The sequence below is a fragment of the Capra hircus genome, chromosome 14 (assembly GCF_001704415.2).
Source record: "Capra hircus breed San Clemente chromosome 14, ASM170441v1, whole genome shotgun sequence".
NCBI lineage: Eukaryota > Metazoa > Chordata > Mammalia > Artiodactyla > Bovidae > Capra > Capra hircus.
Genome location: NC_030821.1, coordinates 57,125,525 through 57,148,809, shown reverse-complemented (window position 1 = coordinate 57,148,809; position 23,285 = coordinate 57,125,525). Strand labels below are relative to the sequence as shown.

The following is a 23,285-nucleotide window of genomic DNA, read 5'->3' as shown; positions in this document are numbered from 1 at the left end:
GGTCTATATATTCTTTTCCGCAGGCCCTGTCCACTCTCAGCTGGTATTCTGCATGTGCTTCTGTGTCTGAAGGTGTATTCTTGATTTATCCATGGAGAGAGATGTACTCCACATCCATCTACTCCTCTGCCATCTTGTTCCCTCTGTGCTGATTATTATAAAGAAGCTATAATGGGCTTCCCTAGTGGCTCAGACAGTAAAGAATCTGCCTGCAGTGTGAGACACCTGGGTTCAATCCCTGGGTTGGAAAGATCCCCCAGAGAAGGGAATGGCAACCCTCCCTTCCAGTATTCTTGCCTGTGAAATCCCATAGACAGCCTGGTGGGCTACAGTCCATGGGGTCGCAAAGAGTCAGACACAACTGAGCAACTTTCATATGGTCTGAGGAGAGGATTAGCAGTCTAGCCATCTTCAACCATCTGCCCAGGGAGATGCTTGGTGTTTTCCCAGGAAACAGGACCGTGAACACAGCTGCCAGTGAGGAGAACCCACCCTGCTTTGCCAGTGCGGTGTTGCTGGTGCTCTTCTGGTGGCAGCTATGGGCATGAGGCTGACATTTGGAGAGTGTCTCAACAGTGAGAAATGCACCATAGCAGGAGAAATCTCCATAGCAGGAGAGAGAGCAGCACCACAAGCCACAGATAAACATCTCAAGAATTTCCCTCCCTCAAATAGTCACAAGAGTCATCCAGCCTTTTTGGTCATAAGCCCCTTGATGGGGTATGACTTCAAAAAAGTATTTTATGTTAGTTTAATAAGACATATTTCAGAGGAACTAGTTGATTGTGTCAACAGGCAGAAATCTATTCATTGTAGGAACTAGGACAACTTCTCTTGAAAGTCGCTCAGTCGTGTCTGACTCTTTGCATCCCCACTTACAATAAACTCTTTGCAATCCTATAGACTATGCAGTCCATGGAATTCTCCAGGCCAGAATATTGGAGTGGGTACCCTTTCCCTTCTCCAGGGGATCTTCCCAACTCAGGGATCAAACCCAGGTCTCCCACATTGCAGGCAGATTCTTTACCAGCTGAGCCACAAGGGAAGCCCTAGAATACTGGAGTGCGTAGCTTTTCTCTTCTCCAGTGGATCTTCCTGACCCAGGAATCGAACCAGGGTCTCCTGCATTGCAGGCGGATTCTTTACCAGCTGAGCTATCAGGGAAGCCCTACAACTCCTCTGAGGTCTCGTCTAGAAGAGATGAGGCTTATCCTAGTAACGAGCATGCATGCTGTATGCTAAGTCATTTCAGTTCTGTCCATCCCTTTGAGACCTCATGGACTGTAGTCCCCCAGGCTCCTCTGTCCATGGGATTTCCCAGGCAAGAATACTGGAGTGGGTTGCCATGCCCTGCTCCAGGGGATCTTCCTGACTCAGAGATTGCACCCATGTCTCTTAAGTCTCCTGTATTGACAGGTGGGTTCTTTACCACTAGTGCCACCTGGGAAGCTCAGCGGAGAGCATAGATTTCTGTTTTTTATTCAAAATGGCACCCTCCACCTCCCGTTAATGGAATAAACAAAGAGGCTTTCTGGTTACAATTTAGTTTAAATTAATTTGAGTGGTCTTAAAGAGACAGGAATTTCTGAAAAAAACAAAACAAAACAAAACAAAACTTAAGACCATGCTTTTCAATAGTTTCTCCATCACATGGTTGAAGGAGAAAAGAGATTTTTTTCATAAGTGAACTTTTAACCTACTGTGGTGACAGAAGGAGAGCGAGGAGGAGGGGGGAATAGAGAGAGGGACACTAAATAGGTCTCTTTTATGTGTGTGTGAAAAAAAACCAAGTTTCTTTTGCATTTTCACTTTTTTCTTAAAATACACCAGCTAACTTGAAGAATTAGAAAGCTCCCATTTTTAATTAACAAATACACCAAAAGTAAAAGCCAAAGGTTAGAAAGGTCCTTGCAAAGCCAGCTAGTAACCTTCTTGTCTCAGGTTTAAAAATTAACGGAAAATGCCACTTACCCTTCAATAAAAACAATGGATTGTCATTTTGGTTTCCAAGCATGTTTTTCTATACAGCTTCAGAAGACAGTTTTCAATTAAATAAATGACTCACTTGAAAATTAAAAGTATTAGAAAGGCCAAAAGAAAAGAACGGAGGGGTCAGCTAACTGTTGCTATTCTCCTGAATTACTTACCTGGTGGCTTCAGGAGAAGAGTGAGGTCTCAGGTTAAGCTTGCCATGGATACAGAAAACTGTCACTGAGTGATGTCTCACCAGAACTGGTTAGACCAGTGATCACTCAGCAGTAAAGAATCTGCCTGCAACGCAGGAGCTACAGGAGACACAGGTTCTATCCCTGGTTTGGGAAGATCCCCTGGATGAGGGCATGGCAATGCACTCCAGTATTCTTGCCTGGAGAATCCCATGGACAGAGGAGCCTGATAGGCTACAGTCCATGGGGTTGCAAAGATTTGGACATGACTGAAGCAACTTAGCATGCATGCATGTGATCACCTAAAAAAATTCAGTCACCATCATCCCCTCCAGCTCTTAACAAATTACTAGATGATGTGTGAAACAGACATTATTACCTTATTCATGAACTCAACCTATTCTGTGCCATCTTGTCCTCTGGTCCCAGCTGGAGGCTTTGGGAAAGAGAGCAAGAGGTGAGTGTATGCAGAGGGCACCTTAGTTGGGATCAAAGACTTGTCTTTACACTTTCACTCACCTGTTTTGATATGACAGCTTCAGATGATCTTTCCCCGAGAGCCTGGCTGTGGAACAAGCCATCTTAGAGAAGAAAAAATAATAATATGTCCAAAACTATGAGGTATAGAGTTCTAAACTGGTTGTCAGCAGCTGCTCTATCATTTGTTTTCTCTTTTAGCATCCTTCTTTTATATTATTTTGAAGATTAGCCTTGGTCCCATTCGAGATGCTGTGCAATTCAGAGCAAGGACTGCTGGAGTCAAAACTTTTCTTGGGATAGAAAGCAACAATATGGAAAATTCCCTGTCTTTTTTATCTTCAGCCCAATCATGATATTTCAAGGGGGAAATGTAATATTGTAATGAAATAAACGGAAAAATGCAAATCTGACTATTAAAGCCATAGTTAGACTTTGCCCAAAGATTTTGAGACTCTCTTTATTATGGATGACAGTAATGTTGATGGCACATGCACGTACTGTCTAAAATTGACTTGTTCCAAAGACCTGGTGAAATCTATTCAAAGCCCGATTTCTGTGTCCCATGGAAATCCACTCTTGGGGAGAGGATGGGAGGATGGTTCTCATACCTCACCAATGTTCCTACTGCAGGTTCCCACCTCTGCTGACTTTGGGAGGTTTTCGATGATCTTGTCGCTTCATGCAAGCTGTCACTCTTTTCCATTGCACTGACCAATGTGGAACTCGGCTCCTTTCTGTGATAGCCACAAAAACTATGCATATAAATCCTTATGTGTATAGACTTAATGTTCCTGAACTTAATTATTTGCATTTAGGATTAAAACTGAGAAAATTCAACTTGTGAAATCTTCAAAATACACAGGCAGACATAGCTAATAATATGTGCTAAGTCGCTTCAGACATGTCTGACTCTTTGTGACGCTGTGGACTGTAGCCCTCAAGGTTCCTCTGTCCATGGGATTCTCCAGGAAAGAATACTGGAGTGAGTTTCCATGCACTCTTTCAAGGGATCTTTCTAACCCAGGGATTGAACCTGTGTCTACCTGCATCTCCTGAATTGCAGGCAAATTCTTTACTGCTGAGCCACTGGGAAAGCCCAGCTAGTAACATAATGAGAACCAAAATACCCACATCCAGACTTACAAATCTTAACTTCCTGTCATTCATTTTTTGGATACATCCTTTTCAAATAAATAAATCATTATAGATACAGTTAAGGTTCCAGTCCAAGTCCCTCCCGGATCTTGGTCCTTTTCTTCCTTTATTATATGGCTGCTCTCATAAACTGTTTATTATTCTCATGGCTGCTTTTATACTTTTACTCATATATGTAGCAATAATTAGCATAGATGATGCTTCATGGTTTTAACTTCACATGATTGAACTGTATATAACATTCCTTAGCTTGGCTGTTTTTTCTATCCAGTGTTGATGCACACAGCTCTGGTTCATTCCTTGGTAGCCATATGGTATTCCATTATAGCAATACTAAGAGCCACCAATGGATGCTTCACCTCCTCCCAGAGCCTTAATGTTCTTACTCCCTGCTGACTCTGACATTTCATCCTTTTAATTTGTTTCTATCACTTTTTTGCATAAAATATCCTCTGTCACTTGAAATTATCTACTTTCTATTTTTGGTCAGTTCAGCTCTTTTTAGCCCTTGCACCTAAACTCAGCTCCTGTTTCATCTTTGCATGTGCAATTCCTTTACGGCATTCTGCAAGACAAAACCAACTGAACCAACCTCTCTTAACAGGACCCAGCCCCATTAGAAGGTGATTGTGATTGTGAAAGGAATTTGATTTCTCCCTGCCTTTGGAAAAACTCAGAGAACAATGATTTGCTATATCTTTTGGTCTAGGGGATCATCATGTGATTAAGAGATTTTTGTCTTAAAGAATAAAATACACTGTTCATTCCGTCAACAATCACATTCAGAACTGTTTACCTGGCACTGTACTCAGTGCTGGAATGGTCACAAAGATGAATAGAATCTAAGGAACAATCAATCTAGTCAGGGAAATAAACCCTTAAACACATACAGTACTTTAAAATACTTTCTTCCAAGAATGGAACAGAGTGCTGTGGAAATATTGAGAAAAGAAGGTTAATTTTATTGAAAAAGCTTCAGAAAAGAGACAGCAGCAGGAAGAATAATTGCTCTAGCAGCAAGAGCCTGGGAGTCTAGTGTGGTTGGGATTGGCAAGGAATTTGGTGGCCAGATTTCAGAATCTTGGGAGGAAAAATTGAGAAGCAGTAACAAGGAAGGTAGACGGGTGCCAGGTTTTGCGTGGTTGTATGCCCCAGGCTCAGCTGTTTGAATTTTAAGCTATAATCAATGGGGACCCACAAGAATATAAAAAATGAAAGCATTATAATATTAAATCTGGGTTAAAAAAAAAAAAAAAAAACCAGACCAGCAGTTGCATGTAAACTTGGAGATCACTTGGGTCATTGTGGTGGTGCTCCAAGGCAGAATGCGGAGGGACTGAACTGAGGGCGGTGGGGAGGATAGAAGGAAAGCAATTCAGGAAATTTGAAAACATGTCAGGACTCACCATTGTTAAACAGAAAGATGGCCCTATATTTGTGAGCGATGAAAGAAAGAAAAAGTTAAAAATCAAAAGAATCCTAGCTAGCGAGGCCAGGTAGGTCAAGATGCTGTCCTCCAAGGAAAGGATGTTGGGAAGACAGATGAGTCTTTGTTGGAAGGTCATGAATTTGGTTTAGGTAACTTTATTACATGTCAAGTGCTCATAAGAAACCAGATGGAGTTGTTTGTGGTCAGTGGAATTATGGCCTGGCATTTGGAGGAAGTAGGACCGAAGGGAGAGATTTGGGGGAGGGTTTCAATATTGTTCAAAGCAGCAGAGAAACCTGGGAAGATGAATTCAGAATACAAGGCACCTGCTATCAGGGGACCCTTCAGGATATTGGTCAAGAGAAAAGTTAGTAACAAGGCAGAAGAGGTTTTGGTTGAGTAAGTGGAGGCTGGTGTGTTGGACACTGATCATGGCCTTGCAATTATCTGTTCTCCCAGTCTTCCTCAGCAACAGAACTTGGGTTTTATTTAGGGAGCCATGAGCATCCAGGGACAGCCACGTTTGTTTGTTCTGGCCAATGGGATGTATATGGAAATTTACTGGAGATTTCTGGGGAAGTATTGGCGTCCTACTAGGCACTACTTCTTCTCTTTGCTCTTTCTCCTTCTTCTTTCCCAGACTTCCTAGAACACCAAGTGAGGCCACAAGAATGGGGATGGATGCCTCCATGTTCAGGATGCTGGGGAAGATGGCATTGCTGAGCAATAGACGGCTCTGGCCTCTCTGTCCAGAAAGTTCTTGCTATGTAAGACCAACAGCATGTATTAGATAACTTAGAGATATATGAGTTGGGTGTGATTTTATCACCAGCAGCTGATTCCCTGGGCATTGGCAACAGAGAATCTGAGTCTTCAAAGCTGATGGCAAGATTGGCCTGCCCTTGCTTTGAATGCTTGTCTTGTGGATGCCTGCATGGAAACCTCTTGTGAAAGCTGTAAAAATGCAGACACCTGATCTGCTTCCTGAGAAATTCATATGCAGGTCAAGAAGCAACAGTTAGAACTGGACATGAAACGACAGACTGGTTCCAAATCAGGAAAGGAGTACATCAAGGCTGTATATTGTCATCTTGCTTATTTAACTTACATGCAGAGTATATCATGAGAAATGCTGGGCTAAAAGAAGCACAAGCTGGAATCAAGATTGCCGGGAGAAATATCAATAACCTCAGATATGCAGTTGACACCACCCTTATAGCAGAAAGTGAAGAACTAAAGAGCTTCTTGATGAAAGTGAAAGAGGAGAGTGAAAAAGTTGGCTTAAAGCTCAACATTAAGAAAACTAAGATGAAAAAATTGATTCTTTTGAACTGTGGTGTTGGAGAAGACTCTTCAGAGTCCCTTGGAGTGCAAGAAGATCCAGCCAGTCAATCCTAAAGGAAATCAGTACTAAATAGGCATTGGAAGGATGCTGAAGCTGAAACTCCAATACTTTGGCCACTTGATGCAAAGAACTGACTCACTGGAAAAGACCCTGATGCTGCGAAAGATTGAAAGCAGGAGGAGAAGGGGATGACAGAGGATGAGATGGTTGGATGGCATCACCTACTCAATAGACATGAGTTTGAGCAAGCTCTGGGAGTTGGTGATGGACAGGGAAGCCTGGCATGCTGCAGTCCATGGGGTCACAAAGAGTCAGACATGACTGAGCAACTGAACTGAACTGAACTGAGGGGCACCACTCTAGGCTAACTACATCAGCTTATCTGGGAATGGAGCTTGGGAATCTTTTAACATACTTTGTTGTTGTTCAGTCGCTAAGTCGTGTCTAATTCTTTGTGACCCTACATATTGCAGCACGGAAGGCTTCCCTGTCCTTCACCATCTCCTGGAGTTTGCTCAAACTCATGTACATTGAGTCAGTGATGCCATTCATCCATCTCATCCTCTGTCACCCCCCTTTTCCTCCTGCCTTCAATCTTTCCCTGCATCAGGGTCTTTTCCAATGAGTCAGCTCTTCTCGTCAGGTGGCCAAAGTATTGGAGCTTCAGCTTCAGCATCAGTCCTTCTATTGAATAATCAGGATTGATTTCCTTTAGGATTGACTGGTTTGATCTTGCTGTCCAAGGGACTCTCAAAAGTCTTCTCCAGCACCAGTTTGAAAGTATCAGTTCTTCAGTGCTCAACCTTTTCTATGGTCCAACCCTTACATCCATACACAACTACTGCAAAAGCCACAGCTTTGGCTATACAGACTGTACACTAAGGTCGAGAAATACAGCTTTAATTTGTGATACCTCTGTACTACTTTCAGTCATGCGTGTAGTCATGCATGCCCACAACTATGGGCAGCCAGTGAAAGTGACTTTGTGTCTATTACACTGGGATGAGAGTTATACCTATATTTGGACGCATTAAAAATAATTAAAGGGCCAATTAAAAGTCTAGAGGTCAAGAAAGTCAGATTTGGATGCTGTCATGCTCTAACTTCATCCTATAAAGCATCAGTGCTTGGTGACTTTAAAAACTCTGAAGGAATGGGAGAATGTGAGGCTACTGAATAATCAAGGGGGAATAAGCAAAGGACTGAATCTTCTCATCTCCCTGGGCATTGAGCCTACAGGCACCATGATACTTCTGGGAAGACAGTCAGAACTATCCCCATAGAGGAAAGGGAAATGGCGGGACAGAAGCTGGAGTTGGAAGCCAGCCAGCTGGTTAGTTACACCAGGTATGTTTTGAGAAATGAGTCAAATTTTTACAACACTAGATAGTTCTTATTTTGAGTCACTAGAGAAGATTATTACATATTTCTACCCACCATTTTAATCCTTAAATAACAAGATAATTTTAAAAAACTCTTCTTTTAACCCAGGAACATAAGGTAACATCTAGCAAGTAGTTTATGTTGACTCTGCACAACAACCAAAAGTGGGTAAAGTTTTGTGGTTGTTTATTTGTAGTTTCTCTCTTTGAATATGCATTCTGAGGAGTTCTTTTTTTCAGTATGTATGTTGTCCGAATGGAAATATTCTCCAAAGTAGTAACGTCAAGATAAGACCAAGATAAAGCACTGGCATTATTATGTTCGGCAGCATCCGCAGTATTAACAGTGAAATAGAAATGATCACACTAACCTCACGGAAAATGGCAAATACTCACAGGTTGTCAGCAAAGACATGTGAGTTTAACTTGTCAAGTGATTCTAAGAGCACTTTGTGAAAACATAAATTCCCTCATGGGCTTCCCAGGTGGCACTAGTGGTAAAGAATCCTCCTGGCAATGCAGGAGACACAAGAGATGCAGGTTCAGTCCCTGGGTCGGGAAGATCCCCTGAAGGAGGGCACAGCAACCCACTCCAGTTTTCTTGCTTGGAGAACCCCATGGACAGAGGATCTTGGTGGGCTACAGTCCATGGGGTTGCAGAAAGTCAGACATGACTGAGCAATGGAGCACATCCACACAAATTCGCTCACAGAGCACTCATCAACTTCACTCTAGTACTGAAGTCTTGTTGGGGGGCAGGAATGATGATGATTAAAGGCTGAAACACCAGTAAACTCTTTTACAGCTACAAAAATGGGAAAACACAATGCTTTAGGCGAAAAGCTAAAAACAGACTCCTTTTGGTGAAATGAAGCTGTTTGAATAGATGAAACTAATCGTTTTTATTGAAACCATCTGCAGGGTGGAATGGGAAGTTGTATAGAAACGTCCTGAGAGACTTCTGTTTGCTTTACTTCAGTAAGAAGAGGGGAGAGAGCACATGGAGCTTGTCTCCATCTATCTGAGACTTCACAAAGCAAGAAGCAAAGTGATGGTGGAGGCCAACCTGCGCTGGCAGCTGGCGACCTGGCTCCCCGGTGGTCCATGTGAAGAGGACGAATGCTCTGCAAATGCAACACCAGACACCATTCAAGAAGCTGGAAGGTTAAACAGAGCAGCAGAATCTTTGCCCTGTAAGAAAAGGAAGACGAGAGAGAGAGAAAGAGAGAGGAGGAGAGACAGGGAGAGGGAGAGAGAAACCCCATCTAACACTTCTGCTGTGTTGGTCTGCTGAAACCACATCTTGAAACCAGGTGTTAAAAATGACCCAACTCAACAGGGAGAATGGCTTTGTAGATAAGTGTATTTTGTAATACTACTCGGAAACTGCAGTTTCATTTAAATAGACCATTCTTCCTTCCTTCGTGTATGAAGATCTTGCCAGGACCAGATTTAGGTTTCGGTGGGTCTACTTTGATGAGAAAACAAAAACAAAACAAAATGCACAATACTCCATGGAACTGGTTACAATTTACGGAGAGATGGATTCTAAGTGGTCTCCTCAGACTTTGGAAACTGGATAAAACTAGGCCAAAGGTAAATCCATGACTGTTGGTGCAAGCAGCTTTCATAAGGTACAATGTGTATATGTTTGAGCATCACACCAATAATGCCGAGTTTCTGGAATGACTTTATCCATGGACCCAGCACCCTGGGGGTGGTTGGCGTTCTCTCCTTTGTCCTTCCCCTTGGTTCTTGTGCAACCACAGCAGAGTCCTTGACAAGGCACTGGGCCCTCACCTCACTGTTGGCTTCATCAGTTTTAATCTTTGAGTTAGTTTATTCCTCACCTTCCATACTGCTTACTCATATGATGGGAGAGAGTGAAACCTATGAAACTATGAAGAAAAGTTTGCCAAATGCTCTCCTGCAAAACATGCTTTAAGTAACCTGTTGCCCCTGCCCTCACCCTGGATTTTCATGGTTTCTATTAGAAATGATATTACTTTTTTTGAACTAAAAGGTTGATGCTGTAGTCTCTGTGCTTCATTTGATCTGCAGCAGGGTGCTTTGAGCTTCCCTGGTGGCTCAGTGATAAAGAATCCACCTGCAATGTAGGAGACACAGACATGGGTTCGATTCCTGCGTTGGGAAGATCCCATGGAGAAGGAGATGGCAACCCACTCCAGTATTCTTACCTGGAGAATCAGACAGAGGAGCCTGAAGGGCTACAGTCTAAAGGGTTGCAAAGAGTCGGAGATGACTGATTGACTAAATAACAACAACAAGAGGTGCTTTGCCTCCAGCAATGGCGCCACCCCTTCCGGGTGAGGCTAAGGAACCATTGGACCAGGCAGAGTGGTTACATTTCCACACAGGTCAGTGCATGGCCTCATTTCTGGGCAGGCAGTCCCTACAGCAGCAGCTCTTACGCTAGAAAATGGACACAGAACCCATAAGTCTAGGGCTATTTTAGGACTTAGAACACTCGGTGATTATGGCCATAGATTAATTTTTAAGCGAGCTCTGCTGTCAGATTTCCCTTTGATCATTGCCTGGGCATCAGCAGCCCCAGGAACAAACACTCTGAGCACTGAGCTGGCCTGGTGGGTCCAGTGGAATCATGAAACACAAGAGTGCCTTCTGTTCTCAACAGTGAGTCCCTCCATTCCTCTACGTGCAGGCTGAGTGGGTATTATTCCACCCACCATCAGGGTGCGTGGATTAGGGGCAACATTCATGGATGGCTGTGGAGGAATGGCACCATCTTAGAGCTGACCACTAGGATGTGTTTGTCTATGCCTGGGAGTTTGACCAGATTTGATTGTAATTCAAATGTCAGGCATTAGACTGCATCAATAATAGACTTCAAAAGAGAGTTATTTGGAGCTTAAACGTTGACAAACACCTGCTTTAAATGTCCATCCTGAAAGCTTAGCTCCCAGGCCAGTTCCTCCCTGCCCACCCCCCGACACACACAGTTTAATGGAAAGTGCCAGCAGAGGAAGGGTTAAGAGACAACATTGTCCTCTTGCATCTGCTTTGCCTGTTGCAACTGGAAAAGGTTGAGATTAATCTTCGTAAAAGCAGTCATATTGGAAAGACGAATGTGGCTTTCACCATAACACTGGGCCCTTTATAGCCTGATGTCTAACTGCATTGGAATGTTATTCTTTCCATTGCTGTTATGACTGTGCTTGGATTTGAAACTACTGGGTCTTGTTCCAGTACAAATCTCTATCTGCACTCTCTTACGAACTTCAAAACATCCCTGTCTGCCTTATCCTACAGGTTTCCACTGAATCAAGATGTGAGGAGTATTCTGTATCCTACCGAGTGGCTTCATCACCTTTCGGAGTTCCAGGGGGGATCCCCAGGTCACAGGGCACAGGTGGCTGGCCAGCGGGGAGCTTTTCCTCAAGGTCCCACTGTGGGGTCTCTCCCCAGCCTTACGGCTAATACGGCGTATGGGCCAGTCTGAGGAGACCAAACATTATTTTGGAAATCTGGTGGTGCTAAGCCTTTGATCGCCGATTTCTAACTGTCTTGAAAACCTTTAGCCTTCCAACAGTTGCACGCTGTGGTTTTGTGTCTGTGTGAGGTGACTAACAGCGCAGGCACTCTTGTGTGGGGAACGTATTCACCCAGCGCCCAAACCACCTACCGGCTTCCGGCAGCTCTTATCAGCCCAGCCATCGGCCACGAGCTGACATTTCAGTGCTCAGAAGCTCCCTACCCCCACCTTTAAAAAAAGTGACAGGAGGAGAAAAAGGCTCATTTGGCAATAGTTTGCTCTTGCTTTTTTGGCCTGGAGAAAGACATTGAAAGTGGTAGAAGATTGTTTAGTAACAGCTGGCGAGCACCAGGGTGTGAGGCTGATTTTCAGATATGACAGGCACTTACAGGAATGCTGACAGATACAGCTGTTTAAAAGGCTTAATAAACAGCAAGTCAATACTAATCTTTGCCAAATTAATCTTTTCCCTGACAGCCCATCAGAGCAATTATGTTTAGGCTTATTGTAAACACACAATTGTCAAACAGGGACACTGCAGCCTTAAAATACTGTAGTTTGGTTTTTAGTCTCTGTTTGGGACTGATTTTTTTTCTTTCTGTACATAGAATTATAAGTCATTCCATTTCATTTCCAGTTACTATTTTTTTTTCTGGCCTCATGTCAGCATGAATGAAATTTCACTTTCAAATGTCTTTGCTAGCAAGCTGTTAATACAATGAGCGATGATGACACCAGAGGAGGCACGCTGGTGTGTGCGGCTAACAAGGCACAGTTCCGACCAGTGCCAACATGTAACAGGCCACTGTCCTCAGCGGTCTCCAGGTCCCAGGACAAGAATTCGTCTTTACTTCCTACCTCCTACAAGGTAATCCTGTTCTGGATACAAAGGACAAGATGTTGGCTGCGTAAGAAAAAAGAAAGCAGAGTCTCAAGTCTCTGCAGACGTGTGCTCTAGAGCCAATACATCTTGGTTTAGAAGTGACCCCTCCCTCCCCACATCCCCTGCCTCCCTCCTTCAAGACTGTGACATCAGGCGGCTCCCCACGCCCTTCCTACAAGCAATAGTCTTGTGTGAGGGAAGGCTCTCCTATACTGGGACCTGGTTCTAAATAAACCTACGGAAATCTCCTTTGAGCATCTTCAAAAAAAAAAAAAAAGACGATGGTTAGCAGGAGGGAAAGTGGGGGTGGGGGGTTGGATGAATTAGGAGATTGGGATTGACATATATACACACTATATAGAAAACAGATAACTAATAAGGACCTACTGTGTAGCACAGGGACCTCTTCTCAACTCTCTGTAATGACCTATATGGGAACATATAAAAACAGTGGATATCTGTATATGTATAACTAATTCACTTTGCTGTATGGCAGAAGCTAACAAGGCATGGTAAATCAACTATACTCCAATAAATTTTTTTTTTAAGTTAAAAAAGGACCACTTCTAAAAAAAAAAAAGGACCACTTCTTACCTTGGTGTAATGTAAGTAGAGCCAAGGAAACGGAGTCTTTTACTGGCTTCATAACGTCATATTTGCACTTGGTAATTAGAAGAACAATGCAGTGTCTTATTCATCAGTGTTTAATTCAGCATTCTATAAACTGGGCTCCTGAAATTTCTCTCCTGCTCTCGGCACTCCCACTTGTCTGACACCTTTTTTTCTCCTTGGCTTCTCATTTTCTCGATGTGACTAGAGTATATTCCATTTTGTACTTTTGTAACTAGAAACTCCTGTTTGATTATGCAGACCAAAAGACTATAGCATAACTCATTCCGAAATTCTTTCTTTTGTTAACCTTAGGTTTCTTAATGAAAAATTTCCATTCTTCTTCACCTCCCAATTCTTATCTGCAATGTTTGATGCCCTTCTATATTTAAAGAGCTTTTAAATCATCGAGGGCATATCATATAATGGCTGTTGAGGGTAGTTTGTGATGTAGCTGGTGTTTCTACTTATCATTGCACTTATTGTGCACCTACTATGTACAATGTGGAGAAGGAGGGGGCAACCCACTCTAGTATTCTTGCCTGGGGAGTTCCATGGACAGAGGAGTCTGGTGGGCTACAGTCCATGGGGCCATGGAGAGTTGGACATGACTAAAGTGACTTAGCACTGCATGCAATGACATTCCAAGTTGCTTTGGAACTCACTCTGTTTTAGGAAAACAGAGAGATCTGTACTGTTGGGTGACTCACATGAATTCATTCATTAGGTGACTCAGTGTAGTAAGTGTCTGAGGGTTAAATTTATGATGTGAATTCTGTACCTTGCCTTGCCATCATTTCAATGTTTGGCCATCAGCAAAACAGGTGGATTTCTCTGTTTCTGTAGTTACCTTAAAATGAGAGTTATGAATGGAATAAGAAAATGCAGATCACATCCCCTTTCAACAAATAAACATTAAGACAACATCTATGTGTAACAAAACTTTCATGTTCCAGCAGATAGTCTATTTATTACAAATTTCCACTTATTTTTTTTTTCTATAACAAAGTAATAGGATGTTTATTGGGGTTTCCTAGAATCTGGAAATTTGAAATATTCTTTGTTTGGTTGAACGTAGCTGTCCGGGACTGACTGGAAGTGGGGAACCTGGTAGACAAACAACATTACTTCTCTGGGTCTTTTCACCTCAGACTTTGTAAAGAACTTCTAAGTCAATTTGAAATTATACTGACATTGTAGCTAAAACCCCATCATCTTTAATTCCCAACCATACTGGGTGGAACCATATGAAGTTGCCATTTTTTAGGTGAAAGAGTCGTACATAGGCAATTTCATATGGTTCAGTCTAATTACTTTCAAACATGTGGAGCAACTCTTTTGCAAAAGACAAGAGTCCCACAGGAAAGGAAAACTGACTGTTGATGTGCTTATCTTAAATTTTGAATTCATAAATCAAAAACAATTTCTTAGTAATGAATCTGAGTCAGGACACACGGTTCTTTGTTGTCATAGCTGTTGGTGGATCACTGATGCCTTGATCAGAAAGGACTCATTCTCTTCAAGGCAACAAGGTAAAAATGATCCCAGAGACCAGCTTTCATCCTTAGCCACGTTTGCTAGTTTGACAAACTCGAAGTTGTTATGTGACTGATTTTCCATTGTCAACTCACTCACAATAGAATGGCAATTGGGGTTTTGGATTATTTTTTCTTGTGGACATTACAGAGACAACTCAACCTTCTCCTAGGTGCTATCAGACCTTTTTTTCGATTTATAACTGTGACTTTGGTGTGTTGGGAAAGATATTCTATGTTCAGCACTATCGCCAAGTCTCTCAGAATGCCTTTCCTGGAGGTCTGGGAATCCCATGGAGAGCTACATAACAGAAAACTCAGTGGACACCATCACTGTTCCTTATGGAGCTGCTGGGCCCAGGCTGGATTCTGGCTTCCTGAAAAGTGGAGGGTTTCTCAGGCAACATCTGACAGAGGATGTTCTCAGTGTTTCAGGAAGGAACACCTGTGGCTGGGGTTCATTGCTTCTGGGCCTAATCACTTCTGCCATGAATTTTGGGATCTCTCCTCTGGCTGGGTGTGTCTTTCAGAGACTGATGGATGTTCAAATAGAATACGGTCATGCATCACATGAGTTTTTATTTATGATGTATTTTCTTTCATTTAATTCGTTTTCACTGTTTTTGGTGTTGAGTATCAACACTCTCTCTACCCTGGTTGCACACCTGCTCTAGAAAAACTGTAAACAACATTGTACTTTCCTGTAGAACCCACCTGTCAAAGCTGGTTGTTCTTATCCTGGTAATTAGTTTCTCAGTTTAGACTTGACACAAGTGAGAATGTTACTTTAGCATAATATAATAAATAAAAGACATTAGGTAATTAGTAGTGCTGGTATATTTCTAAAATACTAAACAGACAAACAATAAACTGTGAACTTAATCACATGAGTTCTTATACAGTTTCAAGACAGGAAAATTAGAGCTCTCAGCTACAGTCATTTTAATAATCACACTGGATCTGCATTATTTATTAGTTATTACATGCTCAACTGATTCAAGGTTGTACAATGCCTAAAATCATTTCAAAGCAAGCATACCTTTTGTTTTTTGAATTCTGACTGGATTACATAATGCATATATTGTATTTAGTTAAATTGCTACGTTTATTTCACACACTCCATGAAAAAGACATCAGCCATTCTCTTGATTTCCAACCAGACTGGTTTTCTTGCTATAACTCTGTAAGGGCATAATTTGCTCTTTCTGATGTAAAAGCTATGCCAGCCTTCAGCCAGATTCTCAATGCTTTTGGTTCTTTAGCAAATCCGTAGTACCCTCCGAATTCTCTTGGAAGACCCAGGAGTTCTGGAAAGAGAGTAGCTTGTGGAGGCACAAATGGCAATGAGATGCTCAATTTCTATCAAATTTCAAACTGGGACTGCGTCTCCTTTCTCCTGCCTGGTTACTCACCTTTCGCTTTTAGATGCTCTGGACAGTGTGCTTTCCCTCTCCTCCTGTCCCTAGTTTAACTCCTAAATGTCTTCCGGACTTTGTGAAAAGCATGCAGCTTGAGGAATTTGACTGATTTGACCTTAATTCTTTTTTGGGAGGGGGAGGGGGAGGAAGTTTACAGAAATGACTAAAACCAGCTGAGAAGTTTAAAGAATTGACTAAAACCAGCTGAGAACTAAGAAGCCACCTTTTCCTCTCAGGTAGGGAGCTCATCTGTTCAGTCTTGGAGGCTGTGTGACTTTTAGGGCAATCTTCTGTTCTATTGTATGAAGAAAGAAATTCTTAAATATCACAGTTTTTCATTTGCGTCAACCAAAGAAATATAGAAATAGAGGCTGGTTACTTAAATTTGCTGCTAAAATGAAAAGTAGGTTTGGCTTTATTCACTGTAAAAACTAAATTATAAAGTATTCACACCAAGCGTGAATTTTTTTTTTTTTTTGCCAGCAAAAGTTAAAACATCAAAGAAAGCTCTTTCAAATACTAACAAATTTACTTACAAACACCTATATTTATTATTTCATAAATAGGCGCAACAGTTTCCATAAAAAAAGATTAAATACAGACACAGTATGAAGAAACAATAATACAGAGCCCTATGTAAAGGTTATAATTTAGCTGTTTTCAATCTCTTTCGCATCTAATAAAATACCAGGTAAGCATTTGGCGGTTTTATACATAAAAGGGCTTAAATGACATTTACTAACCATTACACAAAAAGTGATACAAAAAAGCAATTTTTCTGCAGTACAAAATAAACGGTGTTTGCGCTTCCCCTCACACTAGTTTCTTTTTGTCTGATCAATGAGACAAAGCCAATTTGTTTTTAAATTAAAATCATTTGGGAGTATATTTTTTCAAATATTTTGAAAATATAGAACTATTAGTCAGTTGTTTTAAAAATGAAGTAAAAATATGAATGTTTGCCAATTTAACCCCTATTGTGAAATCAATAAACTGGAATGAGCCAGTTTCAAATCACAATTTAGCTACAAAAACATTCACATTTTATACTCTAGGAGAGTGTGACATAGATGCTATTTACAAACTTGCTATGACTGCTACATCAAGCCATTTAAAAAGTCTTTAGTAGTTTCATATAAACACCCATTATGAAAACCAATGGAAAATCCAGGACTTTTATCCAAGACATCTATAGTTGCTAAGGCAGTTACTATAGCGCAGCACTTCACAGCAAAAAACCAACATAAAATCTGAATGGTCCAAAGTTCCTTCAGGGAAGAAGAAAAACAATGTCCATAAAGGATTAAAAAAATAATAAAGATAAAGAAGCATGACTATTTCTTCCAGAGTGGGTGACCCACAAGCTCAAATGGTCCTAAGTGCTTAGCAACTTGTATTTTTTTCTAATAAAATGGAGAACTGCCTTGACTGTACAAAGCAATCCACGGTGAAAAGACTTCCCTGAATGCCTCAGTGGAAAGAAGAGGTGTCTGGAGTTTCAGGTAAGGTACAGTGCTTTGTCCCTCTGCATGCCCCTGTGTGGAGAGAAAATAGACAAGCAACTGGTGTTGGCAGGACAGTCTTGCTATGGGTGACCAAGGGGGATGCGTCTGTCTGCTCTAGCTTGAGGGATGGGGTTGGGCATGGGGAAAGTGCACAGTGAAAGCCAACAGGATTTAAAGGCATTTACTCTTGGAATGCTTAAAAATTTCTGGTTTTGCGAACATGGAACCATTCCAGATTATCTTTTGGAAAGCTGGAAGAAATATAGGCTCTTTCCGCGACATGACTGTTATGAGAGCTGTGTGCCACCAGGTGGCGATGGCCGGCCGCTTACCCACTACTGCAGTAGTCGTTATTCCAGTCCACGGGCTGGGTGGGAGGATTTCTGCACCCGGAGCGCACATACTCCATGGCCTGGGTAACCACTTGTGCAGCTGTAGATGTAGGATTGATTATGGTCTGATAGTCGGGTTGAAGATTAAATCCCTGAAAAGCAAAGCAAGCCCACAAATAAGGATCAAAGTGCCTTGTTAAGAAGAAAAGCACCTAAATATTTAGTCACTGTTTGCAAACACTACTTACCTTCTTGCTTGTGCCCCTGCAAGGGCAAGCTAATCTCAAGAACCATGAAAACTTAAAACAAAGATGGAAAAGAAGCGCCCACACTCCATCTTTCTTACCTTGCCTTCCTTTAGCCATGTGTTACTTGACTTGTACTCTTGAGCAGATACATTGAATTGAGAAACAATGTAAAATTTAGAAAAGCCAACTCAACCAAAACAAAGAGAAAAGGCCCTAAACCCCTCAAAGTTTATGTTTTCTGTCTAACCCAAGGATACATTAATAGTTAATCCCCAGAATATGCAACAGAATCTTTTCTGAAGGATTCAGGCAGCAGGTGGCTGAGTGTTTTATTAGACTACACCTATTCACATATTGTTCTCAAAACCCTTTTTCTTCATTCAGTCACAAAGGGACCATCTGCTTCTTCTTTTATTTGTACTTCTTTCTCAGCTAAAAATTTCAACCAAAGCTTTTTAACAGTTGTTGGACTAATATAGGGAAGGAGATTCAAAACAACTTGCCACTGGAAAACACAGAGGAGGAAAAGTATAAGACAGAGGAAATATTTTTAAATTGAAAAGTCTATTAACTGGCAAATAATAATCAGACTCCAGGAAGGTTCTTTTAACACATTGATGTGGTGAAGTGTTGACTTTTAATCCTTGCAGAGCTATTAAAAATTCAAGGACAGAATCTCTGAAGTAGATAGCTATATCTGGTAAACAAAAAGCATTATACGCTAAGACTTATTTTTAGCTTATCTGGTGAATTCAAGAGCTGCATAAGCAAGCTTTGCTGGAAATGACCAAAAAAAGCAACTTAATTAATCTCATGGTTGTCTCTTTTTGCAGCAGATTTCAGACATGGTTTATACCCTCTGAAAAATTAAGAGATTTAAAAACAAATCATTTTCTATTTACTTGCAGGGAGCTTCTTTTGAAGGAATAATATTGTTGAGATTTTATCTTTTAAAAAAATTCAGCAGAATGATCAGAGAGTTGAAACTCAGGCTATTTCCTTAGACTTTTATTTATTTGCAGGTACCCTGGGTAAAGACTCAAAGACATCTATTATCAAATGTCCTCAATTCTCGATATTGGCTTTAAGGTATTAAATTATTTTCCATTCAAGGGATAAAGACTTCAAGCCAATGTCCAGGCAAACTCCCAACAAAGCTGCTCATGAAAGACAGAGCACTGAATGACTGGAAACAAATCACTGAAAAGTGGAGCATTCAGTCAGCTTGGTTATTTGACCTCACACAGCTAGAAAGAGTAGTGTTTCTTAAACCAACAACTGGTTTGTGAGAGGGAAGTTTGTTTATGTAGATACCACCTGCAGCTCCAGCCATAAACATTTTCCAAAGCAGGGGGGCGTGAGAAGTGAGAGGAATATAACTGGATGTTTGGTATTCTAACCTTTTCCAGGCTGGCAACCACTCTTTCTCCAGACCATCCTGTATCTCTGTCATGCATGGAGTTTCAGGACAGTCCTGTAATGTCTTAATGGGGCTTACCATCCATTTTTCTGGACCTCCTTCCCGACTGTCTTGTGTAATGCTAGGCAGACAAGCAGGAAAAAGTCCCCAGGGAGAGGAACCTCAGGCTGATTTTTATTTCAGCCCCCTCACCAGGGCTGCCCAGTGACCAGAGAGGGTGTTGCTTATTGGATATTCTCAGGGTCAAGCCCATAGTAGTGGCTCAATAAATCATGTTTTCCAATAAATGAATTTTAACATCAACTATTTGATGCTACTCTTCGAAAGGCCTGGGGAATATAACTGTGTAAATACCAAGGCTTTCCTATCTTTTTAATGTAAAGTTCTCCACATTGGATTTTTGAACAGTCAACAAAACATAACTTAAAAGTAAATAAGTCTTAACACTAGAGTAGTTGAAAATATCTCATGTTAGGTGAAGGTATGGAAACATATGAGAAAGTAAAAAATAAATAAAAACAAACCAACCTGCTTCTATCCAACACCACACAATCAAAGAACAGAAATGACCATTGCTTTTTTCTATCCAATGAACATGGCCCCTCAAAGTTGGGAAAGAGAGTATCAGGAGAACATTAATTTTTAAGTGATCAGTTTAAGACTTAAATGGGTAACTTCAGTTTATAAAACCAAAATGATGTGTTATCTACGAAGCTCAAAGATTTAAAATTTAGCTAACTTCAATGCCTAAATTTAAGATCACTAGTATTAAAGCAACCATGGACCAAGGAAAAGACAAGCAAAGCCTGAAGAACAATTTTACTTGCTTTCAATTTAAAAAATGAAACTTTCTTCTGATGACTGTATTAAGAGATGCTGAGGTCAAACTCAGAAATAACAGTATTTTTTATTATTGTTTTAAGTATGAAACAACAATGATGATAGAAAGGTTTGAAAAATGTTTGCTTAGTGATCTAATTAAACAAGACTGAATATTTTGCATTTTAATGCTCAAGAGAAAAATCACCAACTGTTTTGTAGCATGCCTGGAATTTTAAATTTCATTTTCTGGTGCCAGATTGAAATAAAAATAGGAAACATGATAAAGATTAATTTGATGTCAGAAGGGACATTTGCTCTTTAATTAGATTTCTGTAGCCCTAGCAGTTTTGTTGTGCCACCATATCAAGTCCTAAAAAAGCCTGCAGCAATACCAAACCGTGATCCTCGTATCCACACTTTACTGGGAACTAATTTCATTTCCTGCCTGTCTGGAGAGGTCTTTTCAACAGGCATCAATGTTTTTGTCTTCACAACTGATTTATTCATCAATCTCAATGTGATTTTTTTAAACCTTTAAATTACACCCAAATCCTAAAGCAGCTGTTTATTACACAAGGAAATTGAAAATCTGTCTGTGTGATATCATACAAAGATTTTTTTCTTAAGGTTATAAAGGAAGTTGACAGATATTAATGATTTTTTTCTCTTGACCTCATTCGACAATATAGTGAACAGAAAAAAAAAGGAAGAAAACTGGACTAAAAAATAAACCCCAGGTCTATGGGTTTAGTGTATAAAATATTATTCTAGAAAAAAAAAAAAACTATTACTCCTAGTGGATGATATGATCATTATTAGGATACATTCATTTTCAAAAGGATAATAAAATAGCTAAAGTAATGCTTAAATATGAAACATTACTGTAAAAATACAGTAGCCATGAACTTTCTTGCTCTTTCTTTCTCTTTTTCTTTTTTTGGTGTGTGAAAATGGGAACATGGCCAGAAAGGAAACCCTTCTCTATAAAGATGATGAATCCAACAGGTCTAATTCCAGCCATAAGCTTTCTACAACCCACTTTGATGACATGAACATTGGCCCCACAGACCACTGTGATTGTAATAAACGAGTGACATGGAGGCGTGACGAACACTCTGGATCTGATTTTAGGATTATCAATTCATTGAGACTTCCAGTCCTCTTAACCTGCAGGATTCTCTCCAGTGATCTACCTGACTCTGACCTCACTGCCCATCACTCTCTGTTCCTCACCATGCTCCCCAGTGGCCTCCTTTCCATGTCCTGGATAAGCCACGTTCCTCCCAGTTGGCCCTCCAGGCCAGAGGAGTCCCTTCTCTTTGCTATGCTCCCTGCTAGTATCCACCCCACTCCCTTCCCACCCTCTGATTCCTAGAGGCTGCTTCCTCTTCTCTGCCTGCTCTTGAGAGATGCCTTCTTTATCCGTCCCAGGCAAAGGCCTGCTATTCCTCCACACATCCTGCAGTTTGTCCCCCTGTTTAATTTTTCCCATGGGATCCTAATAACTTACCTGTTTATCTTATTCCCACTGCTCCCCTTCTCCATTCCACCCCCAACTCTGATGTGAGCTCCATGGGGGTAGAAGTTGCTTAGTTTCAGCCAGCGCCTGGCATGTGTTAAGGGGTTCAATGAATCTTTTTTGAATAAATGAAAAATTTTAAAACTTTTAAGGATTTGAGATTCTACAAACTAGCCTGTAATTTCTTCTAATATTTAAGCTTCTGCAACTTAATTTTTTATTCCTTCATTTGTTAACTTGTATCTTCAGTAGTCATTTTATTGACTACCTACAATGATCAAGTCATCATAGTGATTTTAGTTACCATGGTCTCTGCAGCTGCACTGACTCTCCATTTTGGGTTCATGCCATTTTGTCTTCTATTATTAATATAAGTTAAAATCAAGTCCTACCATCTCAATAAGAAAACTTTCTGAGATACACTAATAGAACTCACTTAAATATTGATGAGTGACTTGTCCAATGTAATCTGCCCTATTTTTTCCTATTAAGATTCTATATGGAAAGACACATCTCCTGAGTTTCCAAATGTGGCCTTATGTAATTCAGAAATGTTTGAAAACTATTCAGGGTCACAGCTCATCTAAGGTATAGAGTATAGACAATGAACTGTCTCTGAGTGGATAAATTAATAAAAAGTGTTCTCTCTGCACAGAGCTCTGGCCCCCAACCTGGGGAGCGGGCCACATCCTCTGTATTTTTTTCTCTGGGAACAAACACCCCTCACTACAGCACTGAGAGCAAAACATGGCCCTCAACTGGATAGTACCCTTAGGCAGAAGTCAACTGACCCGACCGAAGGTCTCTCAGCTCTTCACTCAAACACTATTGGTTCATTAAAATGCAAGGAACCCATGAATGTCCTTTGTATCAAGAGTAATGTCTGATGGAAAAGGACAATGGGACCCTATTAATGTCACTCACTGGTCACAAACCTGCTGTAAACAAGGAGGTTGGTCTTTCCCAGTGAGTTTATAGCTTGTCTGTTGAAGGTAAGTCAGTCATCTGAGCTTTATCAATATCCTTGGCTTGGGAACCAAAGAAGACTTTGGTAGGCAGATGAGTCCTTTGCTCTCCATGATCATTTAATCTCAGAACTAACTAGGATCTACAGCACCTCCCAAGTCTTAGGAGAAACTGTTACAAATTGACAAGAACAATTAAGAGTGAGAAGCAGCAGGCCTAGCATTTAAGAATCAAGGGGGGGATATATGTATACTTATGGCTGATTCATGTTGAGGTTTGACGGAAAACAACAAAATTCTGTAAAGCAATTATCCTTCAATTAAAAAAAAAAAAAAAGAATCCAGGATCTGACCACTGAACAGAGCTAGGTTTGAATTCTAGCTCTGACCTATGGGCAAGTTAGTCAACTCTGCTGAACTCTGTCTCCTCACCTGTGAGATGAAAGCAAGGTCAGGACCTGCACTGTGAATTTTCTGAAATTAAAGAAGAGGTAAGGTAATGTATTAAGGTTTGTAATTGTCACCTCTTGGAAATCCTGTCTATAATAACAATAATAAA

General features: G+C 40.9%; 1 protein-coding gene across 1 annotated transcript in view; it reads right to left on the bottom strand.

The window, feature by feature from the left end:
• The window catches only part of TOX (thymocyte selection associated high mobility group box), a 309,395-nt gene continuing 301,426 nt past the window's right edge, over positions 15,317 to 23,285 (bottom strand). The window contains exons 8-9 of the mRNA XM_005689005.3: positions 17,753 to 17,904; positions 15,317 to 17,450 (exon numbers count right to left, since the gene is read on the bottom strand). Of these exons, the coding sequence (XP_005689062.1) occupies positions 17,414 to 17,450; positions 17,753 to 17,904 (189 nt within the window). The 3' untranslated portion in view covers positions 15,317 to 17,413. The remainder of the gene's footprint in view (positions 17,451 to 17,752; positions 17,905 to 23,285) is intronic.